The sequence below is a fragment of the Eumetopias jubatus genome, unplaced genomic scaffold (assembly GCF_037043125.1).
Source record: "Eumetopias jubatus isolate StellerSeaLion01/CBP00866 unplaced genomic scaffold, mEumJub1_p1.0 scaffold_6, whole genome shotgun sequence".
Taxonomy (NCBI): domain Eukaryota; kingdom Metazoa; phylum Chordata; class Mammalia; order Carnivora; family Otariidae; genus Eumetopias; species Eumetopias jubatus.
The window spans coordinates 31,061,427-31,075,934 of NW_028274812.1; the positions used below are offsets into that span (position 1 = coordinate 31,061,427).

Below are 14,508 nucleotides of genomic sequence, written 5' to 3' on the forward strand. Positions count from 1 at the left end.
TATGGAGATAATGCATTTAACTGGACACTGGGCAAAATGTCAGGTCCATAGCAAGAACTCAAGATGGTGCTTATTTTTTTTCTTGGTGAGAGAAAGAAAGATAAATAGAGAGGTAAGTAGACATGGTTCTGTCAGGACATGATTTTGTATCTCTGGCACATACATTTCCAGCTCCCAGATCACTATATGTCAGGCCACTATGATACCACTTCATACAACCACTGACCTTCTGTGTGTCCAGAAATAACTGCCATTAGTCATTTCTCATTTGGGGGAAATAGTGTGTATTTTTATAAGTTTCTCTGGCCTAGGATGCGGATGATAGTTTTCAGAGCTGAGTGCTACTTTTATACATTTACATTACCTCATTTAATCCATCAAGCAACCCCAGGAAGGAAAAAGATTATGATCATTTTCAGGTGAGACAGGCTCAGAGGTTAAACGACTCGCTTCAGGCACATCCAGGCACAGGACTTCCTTCTAACTTCTAGCTTGGTGCTCCTTCAGCTGGATTACTGCCTTAAAGACTGTGTTCTGAGCAGCATCCAGGACTCAGGAAACTCTTTTGGGATGACCGAGAACAATGGGAAGGGACTGGCTCCATGAGGGAAGTGTGACATCTCCAGTCCCTCAACATCTCCATTTCACCTAGAGCAGGTCTGCCCTCAGATGTTTTATATAAAGATGCTTGGTGTGACGCAGTAAATGTGCACAAAAGATTCTCGGGTGAGAAGGAAAAAACTGAAAAATCACTATGTTATACAAAAATGTTGTGCTCTAAAAATGCATGTTGTGGAAACAAGATTCATCCAACAAACGAAAAGGACTGAAGACATTAACAATCGCAAGCTGATACAACCTTTAAGTAGTATAAGGGTCGTTCTTTCCTCTCCAGATAGAATGGCCCTGGTCACTTCTGTTATTAGCAAAGCAAAGTCCTTCTGAATTGTCAACTAGTCACCAGAATGACCTCATTTCAGGCAGTTCTCAAGGTCATTACTGAAGACACTAGGGAACTGAGGAATTAAACATGGTTACAAAGGATTCTCAACTGTGAAACATCTCAAGACCTCTAACATGATAATGTGTACTGGATGGCCATAAAATGCAAGTAGTCACTACGTGTTTGTGGCCATGCCATGGGCCTTTCCACAAAGACTACCAATTAATATGTCACAGAACTCACTTTTTCAAGAAAAAATGTTGGGGAAATACCCTATTCTAGTGGTTCTTAAAGCATGGTTTATCAGCTTTATTGGGGGTTTATTCCAAATGCAAAATCTCAGGTCCCACCCAGACCTACAGAATCCGAAACTCTGGGGGTGGGACGCAGCCATCTGTGTTTAACAAGCCCCTCGGGTCATGGTGACTCACATGGAAGGTCAAGAAAAGCTGTTCCAGTCTAAATCACTACCATTTCTTATTTACTGCATAGTAGCCTACAAGTCTCCACACAGCAGCCAATTATAAACCATCATGTCCTCTCTCAGCCAAAAACCCTCCAACACACTGCGCCTAGAATAAACCCCAAGTGCCTTATGGGAGATACCCTAGCTGATGCGGCCCCCTGCTCACCACTCTGTTCTTACCCTGAGATATCCTCTCCCTTGTTTACAAACTTCCAGCCACACTACTCCTTTATGTTCCTGGAACACTGGCAGACGGTTCCTGTTCCAGGGCCCTCCTGTGCCCTCTGCCCGGAACACTCCTCCATGCTCTCCCCTTCCCCCACATCAACACAGCTAGCTCCTTCTTGAAATCCAGGTCTCAGTATCAGCGTCACCTCCATGGTCAGACCCCAGTGATGCTCTACATGACACAGTTGCATTGTCTTCACAGGGGTTATGGCTATCGGCTCTGATTTTGTTTGCTTGTAAGCTCCATGAGAGCAGGAAGCTGGTCTGTCTTGCATTAAGTAAATATTTGCTAGATGAATATAGTCTGTCTACAGAGCTCTAGTTTTACCATTTTTACCTGTGGTTTGTGGGCAAGTGGAAGCTGCCCAATGCCCTCTTGGTCCCCTCTGGATGACCTCTGAGCTGCGTGTGGCCTCCAGCTTCAAAAGATGGGCCTGACATAACATCCCTTATTTAGCTACTTCCCAATATGCCAAGATAGTAATGTCTTACTGGCGAGAAGACAATGCCAACTTCCTTTTGGACATTAAGGAACATGTCAACGATCAAATGACTTTTAGAAAAATGTAAATAATAATTCAATAAATACAGTCATCTAAGTTGTTTATCATGGACTTCAAGAAGGGTGTTTTCATTCTGATTAGAAAAAAATAGAACCTAAACAAATTTTTACTTTAATTTCCTTAAATTGCCCAAGTGAAATATTATTCAATGTGGTGAATTCCAACAGGCTCCCCGCCTGTTAGAATCATATAAAGTACAAGGACTTGTTATGAGACTGACCAAATGTACCAGCATTTAGCATTTTGTGACCTTGGTCATGTTTGTTAGCCCCTCAAAACCCTGGGTTTCTGCATCCATTAAACTTGGATCACAACAAGTTACAGCAGAGTAATTAAGAGAATCAAGTGGGATAACATTTGTGAAAGTGACCAATAACAGGTTTTTTGAAAGTTGATTCCTGCCATCTGTTCTGCGAAGCCTTTCAAACATGTTCTCTCTTTCATTCTTATTCACTATAGGTGGTACTATTCCCATTTTACAGAAATTGAGGCCAAGTGATGAAGGACTTTGCCTGAGGTCACAGAGCTGCAAGCATCAGCGCTGGGTTTTCAAAGTGAAGTTTATCTAACTCAAAGGTCCTTGCTCTTAACCATCATCCCTAGTGCTTGTGAAATGCTGAACACAGGCTCCATCCAACACACAGTAGGTGTTCTATAAATGCAAGTTTATCTTCCCCAAACTTTCAACAGTGCACCTGTTTCTTTTCCCATGCTATACTGCCATGAGGCAGTAGATATCTATCTGCCACAATCCATTTCACTGAACATTTCTTAACTTTTACCTCTTGATGGAAAAGTATCCCAATCGTCTGAGAGAAGATCGTTCAAATTATTTCAACCTAAAGGGAGCTCCCATAACTGCCCACATGGTTCCTCACTGATTGTCTTTACTCTTTTTAGGATATGTCACATATTGTGTTCATGGCACATAGGTCTATGGTGTGTGATGTGCTGTAGCAGAAACGAGATGGGTTTTGGGACCAAATAGTCCAGAGCCCCACGACTCATCTCTGCCACTGACTAGCTGGATGACTCTGCACATGTTTTATGCCCTGAGTATGTTTCCTCATTTAGAGATGGGGAGAAAATCCTCTCTCTTACAACTGTTGCAACTAAATAACATTAGTTCCCTCCTGCCCTTCACGTTGACCCCCTCTTTGGATAAGCTCTGCGATTTTAAGCATTGAAAATGTCTCTTTTGTATTCCAACAAAGCTGTCTGACAATACTTTAAGAGAATGGAACTTGTATGTGAAATTGATGCTGCATGTCCAGGTGGCCATCTGGGGAAGTGAGAGGTTTCTTTCGGTGATGCACCACTGCTGAGGAAAGCATGAGAACTTTGCTATTACAATTGCTCTTGGAACCAGTTTGAGTCACTCAAGAAAGGCGGCTTGTTATTCAGGGTTTTTTTATGGTTCACCCCCCGCCACCTCTTTACTGGCTCCCCTTCTTATCCCAAAGGGAAGTCTATGCTCAGTACTGGGAGGGGTACAACTTAATTTTTGCCAAAAAGAAAAAAAATGTACATACACACACATATATATAATGACACTTTGACCATGCTCCTTATTTATCACTTTGGGTTCAAATGATCTTACTATTTCTAACAATCAAAACCACCACAAAAGGATGAAGGTGTGAAGTGAGGAAATCCTCCAAAAATCTAAAGGTAATTCCAAAAGATGACTTCCACCACTGGTCTGACACAATGGAAGCAACATGGATATTTAGGTATAGCCTTTGATGGTGACTGACTATTTTGAAGCGCACTTTATTTGGATTCATATGTTCAAGTTAGATTATCTTAAACACTGATGTACTATGAAACTTAGCCATATAAAAATATTGCAGTCAGTTCAGCAGCATTTACTGGGTAGTCCTCAACAGCCAAAACTACTCCAGAAGAAATGTTTTAGGCTGTTATCCGGAAACTTTTTAAACTGTATACTCTACCAGTCATCGAATTCTGAATGTGCACCCCAAATTTATATATGGTTACTTTATTTATATGTTATGTACATATTGTTTAAATTATAATAATATGCATGTATTTGTAAAGTATGTGCATTATAAAACATATAACAATACAAACTGTTAAGACAAAAATGTGTGTGGTACACACATTACTTTTTTTCCTTATCTTTGTGGAGCATCTTGTGTATATCTGGCACATGTTCATACATCCTGCTTTGGAGACCACTGTTTTAAATGACAATGATTGTGATAAAGGGGCTAAGACCCTTTTTTGTAAATGGCTGTTAAGCAAAACTATTACCTTTCAGTATTTGTTTAGTTACATATATTACTCACACCAAAAATCAAATACAGTGCAGATTCACCAAGAGTGCAATACACAAATACATCAAGTAGGAAATACTTGAGCACAATTCATCATTATCGGTCTAGGAGACAAAACTTAACAGAACTGCTAAACACTGCATGCTGGGCTGACATGAGACCCTCATAAATAATGAAACACTATAAAAACACAGGGAGGGTACTTCTATAAGTGTAATATGCAAAGGAGGCAAAGTCAGATATAACTTTGAATATGGTAACTGAAGGCAGGCCAACCTGTTCTGAGTTGACCCTGGTCAGATTATGAATCCTATAGAGTCAAAAACTCAGACAACAATGGCCTAAACCACTGCTTCCCTGACTAGTGTGCTGGAGTTGCCCTATCTTTGTACTTGTACTCACACAGAGAACGCCAACACAGTCATAAGAAATGAGCTAACTACGAAAAGGATGGCAAGAAAGAAAGGAAGAGGAATCACGAGACCATCTGTCTCTGAATTTGTGTGTGTGAGGGGGTGTTACCCCCAGTGTCTGCTCAAATGCTTATTCAAAGTTATAAAAAAATACTTGTATTCATAAATCCAAAGGATCTCTCAGACAAAAGATTACTTCCTTATTTCAACTGGCATTCTATGGCAACATTTGGTGCAATAAGTGAAGTCAAGCAATTTCTTAAAGTTTCCTTATGAGAGGATGATATATGATTTTATAATGTTGAAAGTCCATTTTAATCTACAAAATAATTTTTCTAAAATGATTATGTCATAGTAATAAGCTTGCTTTTGATGCAGAAAAATCAAAGGCATTCTGAAAAAAAGAAATTCAATTTTGAGTTACACTTGTAAAATTTGCCAGTTCTCATTAAAGAACAACGAGCCACTGGAAATTACTTAAGAGCAGATTTGACAGCCTACAATAAAAACACTTAAACGTATTTAAATTGCTCTGGATTTTTTTTAAAAGATTTATTTATTTATTTGAGAGAGAGAGAGAGAGCGAGCACAAGAGTGTGAGCAGGGAGAAGGCCAGTGGGAGAGAGAGAATCTCAAGCAGACTCCCCACTGAGGGTGGAGCCTGCCACAGGGCTCAATCTCCTGACCCTGAGATCATGAACTGAAATTACTCTGGATTTTGGAACAAAATAAAATTCCAACAAGGTGTCTTGGGCTGAAATTTCTTGATCTCTTACCTTGCCATACTTCTGGGCATAAGACCCTGTGAGCAGTGAGTGGAAAACAATGATGGTTTCATCCAAGTCCCAGACAAACACACGCTGAAGAAAAATACAAGTATCAGAGAATTATCAAGTTCTAAGGAAACAGAAATCTCTTAGTTGAAAACATCTGACTTCATCGTTGGGTATAATCTCAATACCATTTTATAAAAAACTACGCTACTCCATTAATTTTTTTCCAAGTTTGCCAGATGTTACCACGATAAAACCAGAGCAGGGAGAGTGATTAAAAAAAAAAGTCATAATAAGCTTAAAGATCAGATGTCCTAATTTGAATGAACTCATCTAAATATTTACTTGCAGTTAATACCCCAAAAGACCCATTTGAACTTAGGATATAAGTGTGCCTGAAATGCTATTTTAAAATCTTTTGCCTCATGGATTCATGAGATTTTGCAATTCGTGCAAAGGATTAAATTTTTAAAAATATTTTTAAAAAATCAGTGAATGATCCCTAAACAGAAATTGCAAACTGTAGACCTCTGGGTTAGATTAGGCCATCAGATGGGTTGTTTAGTTTGCACAGTGTTTAGAAAGATTTCAAATTATTTTGTGATGTACTGTATGGTGAATAACGTAACATAATAAAATAACATAAAATTTTTTAAAAAAGAAAGATTTCAAATTATTGATCAACATTTCAAGATTAGGAGATTTCACACAAACATCAGGGTTCTGACCGCAGCAGGGCAACTGGAAGATACTGCAATGCTGACTGATATTCCACATGGCGGTGATGGGTGGGCCCCCTTCAACTGGGCCAATGCTCCCTGCTCTCCACATTCTGCTGACTCCCTGGCCCTGTTCAATCATTTGTATCACCTGTTGGGTTCCTGAAGGCACCGGAATGCACTACTGTCCTTCAGGAGAAAGAAGTGGTGTCTTACAAAGAGGCACAATGACTATTATTTGATTTTACCAAGTCTGGAAATTTGGGTATTTTTCTTAATTGAAGGATGCAGTTGTGTAAGAAGTAACACAGTATGGTTAAGAACAGTTTCCCTGATGTTTTAGAATAAAAATCAACCTGCTTAGCATGCACATATCTCAAAAGAGCTCTCAACAAGAAAAATAGATGCGTGGAAGTTCTTATAGATGCAAAAATGTTAACATGTATCAAATGATTGGAATTTTTCCCATTTTCAGAAGACAACTTTTCATTTCCATACAGATTAATTTCACCTTTTTCAATTTTATTGACCCCCCAAAATTTTATTGACCCATATAAACATCTTTCATTACCTTAATACTACCAAATAGAGTATCTCTCAGAAAATTATCCCACAAACAATGGCTTTATTTTATAAATTTCCATTTGTGCCAATTAGGATCAAAAGATGCAATTATCTCAGGTCTAGAATTTGTAAAGTATCATCATTTTAAAGTTTTTAATGTTGCCATTATAATGGATGGAATCTCAAATTTTGCAGCTGTGAAATGCCTACATGATAAGATCCACACATTTCATGATATATTCTTTTTCTTTAAGGTTGAGACCTTATGGCACTATAAGGTATAGAATATATCATTCAATAAAATAAAACATCACATTCCACTCTTTTTAAGGATAAGTCAGCATACCTCCAGGTCACTGTCAGGAGGCGGGGAGGGATTATTTTTCCGGCCTCTTCCTCGGGATTTTGACCCAGAACTCCTGCATGTTCTCTCATCAAGATCTTTGATAGGTGTGGAGGGGCTTTGCACGGTATCAAACTCTCCTAGAAGTAATATGACTTGTATCAAGAAAAGTGCTTCATTTTTAGATCAGGTATGAGTCTTTGTTATGAATTATCTTAATGAATCCTTTTACAATAGAAAACTCATGACAAAGAAGATTTATCATCCCCAAAACGCAAAATCCCAATTCAATTAAAATTTTTGCAGGTCACACAAATCCCCCGTAGTTTCAATCTATGTGATCTACTAAACCTGAATGTGTTCTATACTCCGTATGTCTTCACTTTCCCTGTCTCTACCCTCCCCTACATATTTATCAAATTTAGCTCTGTTCTCATCTCTTTATGTCAGAGCTCAAAGGAGGAGATGTCTTCTTCTGGATCAATCCCATCCCTCCACCTATAAACTTGACTCCCAACCTCACCCTCTAAGGGAATCGTGCTCCATTAGTTAAACCCTCTCTTAACTTTCTTCCAACCTCTTGTTCTTCTGTGGGCCATGGACAAGTTTAAAAGTCCTTCCCTTGACCTTGCATTTTCACCTAGAAGGTATCTGCTTTGCTATCTTCTCTCTTCTAAGTGATGCACCTTAAAAGAATAGTACATTACATGACAGGGCAGTCCAAAAGAAATACAATGGGAGCCACAAATATAACCATATATATAATTTAAAATTTTCTAGAAGCCACAATAAAAAATGTAAAGAAACATGTAGAATTAATTTTATTCGTGGACACTAACTGACCCAATATAACCACGATATTATCATTTCAGCGTGTAACCAACATAAAAATTATCAACAACACGTTTTACATAATCTCCCTTTCATTCTAAGTCTTTAAACTCCTGTGTGTATTTTACACTTACAGCAGACCTCCAACTGTCCTAGCCACGCTCCGGGTGCTGGACAACCACTCGTGACCAATGGTGACAGCAGTGGACAGCACCTCTGCTTCCACTTCCTGACATCTGATTTGTCATAATCAGTTCACCAAATCTCTAATAAAACTACTCCTACTCAGAGCCCCCGATAACCACCTAACTGACAGATGTAATAGACAGACTCAGTCCTTATCTTCCTGGATGCCTGAGCTATGTTTGATCCTCTTAAACACCACGTCCTTAGAGCCATTATTTGGCAGCTGATACCTTGTGGTCTCCTAGCTCTGGAAGCTCTTTCAACAGTCCTTCTCTGTCTAGGAGACATGCACTCCTTTTCCTCCTCCCATTCCTTGTATGCTGGTATTTAAGAGTTCCAACCTTTGGTCACTGTTCTCCTTATTCCACACCATCTGGGCGATCTAACCATCTCACTGGTTAATCACCCTCTCTGAGATGACCCATACATAAATCCCTATCTCCGATGAAGCCACATCCTACAGAAGTTTCAGACTTTGTATCTAACTGACCTCTGCATGTCCCCTAGGTACCTGAACGTCTGCCATGTCTAAAGCTGGGGCTGGAGCATCTTATGAGGAAGGAGGACTGAACAGCTGCAAATCTGTGGGAGCGGGTTAAGATAAACCAAAGCGACAGTGAGGTGCTGCAAAACCTCACAAGTAACAAGAGTCAGACTTACTGTAGGACTTAAAGCATTTCACTCAATCTCTCTGAATCTCTTTCTTTGTATATTAAAGCATGGACAAGGAATTACTGAGGTAAAAATGATTTATATTTAATTTGACTTAAACCATATATGTAAACATTTCTAGGAGAGTCGGAGGGCAAACTACATTAAATTTAAATTAAATTTAAATTACTATATTTAAACAAATATAAAGAAGTTATAACTATTATGCCTTATCATAAAATTAAAGAAAAATAATTATGAGGACAGCCAAGTAGTTATTAATCTAAATAAATAAATCTGAACAAGCTAGATAACATTTAGGTCATACCTCTTCTGAGATGTTCTAAATAAATAGTCATTTTTACAAAGCTCACCTGTAATTATTTCTAATGGTTATAACATTTTCTTTGGGAAACATTGTGCATGTCAGGACAGCATCAAAAAAACACATGTCTGTGCTTCAAATATTATTTGCTCTTAAAACATTGTTAGCATTGTTCCTATCATGGGTCTCTGCTATTGACTGTGTGAGAGTAGACAATGTAATAAATAAAGGCTCTATAGTTTTCAGCTGAATATCGCCCCATCTTAAAGTAAAACATGTTTCAGCTTACTTGTACAAGCATCAAATGAGGCTTTAGGTATTTAAATACATGCCAACTTAAAAAAAAGTCACACAAAAATTTTTCTATTTCTAGTTATTTTTTTAAACAGAATTTTTGTAAGGTTACTATGCCCTGCAAGTCAAATGTTCTCGTTCTGATAAAATGCTGATTCAAATTAAGCCCCATTTATTAATAAGCTTATAAAATTTTTTGGATGACCTCCCACAAAAACTTGTCTTTCTACTCATGATAGATCAATTTTCAGCTGTTAACTATCATGAAGCAGTTTTGTTCTTGCTAAAAATGCAAGAGCTGAGAGGTCAAAAACTTGCAAAATTCCAAAGCCACTGTGATCAGTTACGAGTGGCTGATTGTTGACTAGGTCCATAAAGAAGGAGTTTGGCAGAACAACTCAGCTATTAAATGAACTGGAAAGCCAGGTGCTAAAGAGCAGAAGGAGGAAGAAGGGAAAAGGGTGGTCATAGGAAGTGTCCACATTTCAATAAAAGTAGGATTTGATATCACTGATTTTTGCCAAGTAACAGAAGGATCTTGAAAAGGCTCTAAGAATTCAGACAAAATATGGACACAAGTGTTTTGATGAAAGTAAAGGCATATCCTTTTAAGAAGACTATGAAGAGTAGCTCCACATTTATCCTCAGTATGTGTCATGTACTGCCTTCTTTCTTAAAAAGTTTATTGAAATATGTGTTTGGCTCTATTCACTGCTCATTATGTCTGTGAGATTCTTGCCATTTTGTAACCTGCAGCAGTTGTTTGCTCTTTCTTTCATGTGGCTAGAACTTCATTATATATGTATACTATGCTTTATTTATCCATTTTGTGAATGAACATTAGGTTATTTGTAGTTTTAGGCAATTAGAAATAAAGCTGCTATAAACATTCTTGTTCACCTCTTGTGCACATAAGCTCCTGTTCCTCTAGGGTATATTCCTAGCAGTAGGACTGCTGGGTCAGAGGGAAAGCGTATGTTCATCTTTAGTAGACACTGACCACCTTTTTCTAGTGTGGTTGTATTAATTCACTCTCTGACAAGCAATGAGATTTCCAGTTGCTCCACATCCTTGCCAATACTTGGTATTGCTAGTCTTTTTTTATATTAGGTATTGTTGGGATATGTTGGTCTCATTGTAGTTTTAATTATCATCTCTTGTTGAATAATGATGTAAAACACTTTTTTTTTTTTTTGCCCATTTGGGATCTTTTTTTTTTTTTTAATGAGGTAACTGTTTAAATCTTCTGCCCATTAAAAAAACTGGGTTATCTTTTTCTTATTGATTTGTCAGAGCTCTTTATTGTAAGACATTCTTTATATATATATGTCTGAGTTAAACTTCACTTTAACCCAGTGAATTTGGTCCTTCATTATCCTCTTTTAATAATGGGAAACCGGAGGCATGTGAGATTTTAAATTAACTTACCAAGATGAAATAGCTTGTATGCAGAATGCTGGTATGATTCCAGAATTCCTGCTTTAACCACTAGGTTATCCTTTCTCTCCCAAACAGCAACAGATCCTCCGGGTTACAAAGAGGTCAAACTTATATCTGTTCCTACCCATCAAAAGAGTATATAGACTTTTTACAATCTTGTGAGAGTAAAGGCCAATGAATTCACCGAAAGATCTTCACAGTAAAAGAGTAGGTCCTGAAGAGTGCATGTATAGTAGCTAGGCTCCTATAGTAACCACCCACGGGAACTGGCCTGACCTCTATATCTTTTGAAGGTGCTATTCTTTCTTCTGATAAAGGGAAAAACCAGGAACTTGAGCTCAACTGGTCATTAAACATTTGTTGACACTTTTTTTTTTTTTTTAAAGAGAAAGCTGTTAATTCCAGTGTCCCTGCCAAATTTCATTCAAGTAATTGCACTAGGTACATTAATGCTGCAGGCAGGGAAAAGGCAAATTGGCAGAGAAGTTAAATGTGGTCAGTCCTTTCCATCTAAATCCTCTTGATAGCTTCAATTAAATGAATGAACACTTTGCCTTCCTTCCTGTCCTTGTGTGAAATGCCATGAAGCTATGGAAATTCTGCTGAGTTCTGCCTAAGAAACTGGCTTCTTTTCAGAGTGAAGTGATCTTACTATATCCTTTACTTTTCTGAAGCACCTGTAAAGTTTAATTAGCTAATGTATTGTAATGTTTGCCAAGGTCTCAGAGTAAAGGATGATACTGTTACAAATTACTGATTATTTTTCATTTTCAAGATGTTTAAAATATTTAAAGAGGGGGAGCTACAAAAATCTCTAATCTTTATGTGCTAATCAGTCACCAAACTTTCCGAATGCAAGTCAAAAATATAATATACCTGAGATAATCTTTGTTAAAGGCAAAAAGAGATCTTTATAAAGGTAATATAAACTCAAATATCTGTTCTTAATCAGTATGCTAATGTGTCTTTAAATACACTGTCAAACTGCCTAATAAGGTAAAGTCAAGAACTGAATACTATTTGCAATTTCCAAATAACATCAGTCATTACCAGTTGTCCTAGGCTTTTCCTGGGCCAACACTGTATTGGATCACAACAACTGTATGTGATTGAATAATTCTCCTTTAATTAGTACAGTAATGAATAACTACACCTTCTAAGCTTTGAGTATTTAGATCCATTTTCATTTCCTTTAGTTTTATATCTAAACCAGAACTACCCACCTGTCTATTATAGAACATAAAGTATGTTTCTATTTTAAAAACGAGAGCTGTGAACAGTAAACGATTTATGAAAAATTGTGGATGGAATTGTTCTCTGTATTCAGTCCAAAATGCAGAACTGGTCATTGGGAAATACTTTTCATACCCTTGAACTTAGTACCTCAAATTTCATCAATAACAAAGAAAAATCCCATAGTTATAAACTTGTTGGCTTTTTGCATGAATGTCAGACCTGGAAAGGCAAAATCTAAATACTACCTTGCCTGAAGTTCTGGAGTCACAGAATTCCCTAAAAATCCAGACATGTTATTGTTATAATTTTGGTTAAGAGAATAATACAGTTACAAGTAAAAATGATTTCTTCTTTAAATTCAGCAGAAAGTCTGATAAGACCTGAAAATTATGTCAAACCATGTTGTTGGCATTAGCAATCAATGGAAAGCTAAAGAAATTGCATTCTGATAGTGACTATGAGGATGTGACACATGGATGTGTCCCATCCAAAGTCACATATTCAGAACACCTGCATGCCTGCATTTAGTATTTTTAGTGTAAGCAAAATAGCTATTCTGAATATTTATTATTCTTTAATTAATGGAAAGTTTCCATCTGTGTCTTTCCTGCAGAGAAACTTTTGTGATCACACTGAAATTAGAGCAAAATCAACAGCAAATTCAAAGTGTTATCCAGTGGATATAATATTTGAAAACCAAATATTTTTCACTCATGGTAGTTCTATTCTAGTAAACTCAAAAACTGTCTGCTGGTTCTGTTCCTATCATTCAGTCTCCAGTATCTTGGATGATCAAATACTTCTGCGGTTTTTTTTTTTTTTTTTTTGAATACAGTCATCCTACCCTGTTTCCCTATGCATTTACTATTGAGAAAAATCTTTCACAGTTAAGATATCCCCTTATCTAAACATCTTCACTATCCATTAAGCAAGTATTCTGAAATCACACTTTCTTCTTTCCCCTTCTTTTCTTCTTTCCTTCTTTCTTCCTTTCTTTTTCTTTTTCTTTCTTTCTCTCTCTTTCTTACTTCTTTTATTTCCCTCCTTCCCTCCCATCCCTCCTTCTAGATTTATATATTTGAGAGAGAGAGAGAGAGGCACGTGCGCATGCACAAGCTGCATGAGTGGGGGGTGGGGCAGAAGGAGAGAGAGAAAATCTACAGCAGACTCTCTGCTGAGTGGGGAGACTGACATGGGGCTCAATCCCATGACCCTGAGATCATGATCTGAGCCAAAACTAAGAGTTGGATGCTTAACCGACTGAGCCACCCAGGAACCCCACACATTCTTTAACTTGAAGTAATATTCTTGATGAAATGTAACTACTGACTCAAAGAGGATCAGGACAGATTTAGAACATGGGATTTAAGCTGAAACAAGGTTAAGGTGCGTGAGGCACTAGGAGGGTGAAATTGAAGGGCCTTGAGAATGAATGTCTCCTTCAATAGTGCACCCCGTGCTTCCCTGGCCTTACCTTAGCCCTGGCCCCGCACAGGATACAAGTGCTGAGAGAGCTGGGGCGAGATGAAAAGACTAAACAGGAGCATTAAGGGGACAAAGACCAGAAATTCAAGGGGACTGTGTGGTCATGAAAGGGAGGATCTAAAGGGGAAGATGAAGAGAAAGAAAGTGAAATGTAGGAGCACCAAAGACAAAGTCTAGGAGAATAAAAGACAGGTTTTCCTTGGAGCCACAGTTAGATTAGAGACCCTATTCTGAATAGGGAACCAAAAAGAAAGGATGTCACTATTTCATCAATTCATGATCTGAGCATATCTTGGCTATTACTTGAAGTGTTAGCTTCATTCTCACCTCTTTATGTTCAAATCAGTTTTCTTGCTAACATTCCTTATATTATCTAGCATTTTCCCTTTTCAACACTCAGACATTTTTAATTATTTGCTTGATATTTGTCTTGCTTGTCAAATGGAAGCTAAAGGTATGCAGAGAGTTCATTCACTACTGGAACATGGGCAGTACCTGGGACCTATTTGGCACGCATAAATAATTGTTAAATGGCCTTAAATCTTCTTGGAATTACTGGTCCAGTTAGAAAGAATTTATAGTGTTGTGACCGTGTTTCCCATTTTCTTGTCCTTCCAACCCCGGACAAAAAAAGATAAGTTTGGATCTTGCAAAATAACTGAAGTCAGAAAAATAAGTTTGAACATACTAGTTAGTGATTATAAAAATTTTTAATTTCATTTTTCTTATTGAATCTTGATAGTTCTTT

The 14,508-nt window shown here is 37.7% G+C and overlaps 1 protein-coding gene across 1 annotated transcript in view; it reads right to left on the minus strand.

The window, feature by feature from the left end:
• Positions 1-14,508, minus strand: part of EYA4 (EYA transcriptional coactivator and phosphatase 4) — a 111,585-nt gene that overhangs the window by 26,882 nt on the left and 70,195 nt on the right. Inside the window, exons 12-13 of the mRNA XM_088023739.1 lie at positions 7,316-7,452; positions 5,690-5,773 (exon numbers count right to left, since the gene is read on the minus strand). Of these exons, the coding sequence (XP_087879865.1) occupies positions 5,690-5,773; positions 7,316-7,452 (221 nt within the window). The remainder of the gene's footprint in view (positions 1-5,689; positions 5,774-7,315; positions 7,453-14,508) is intronic.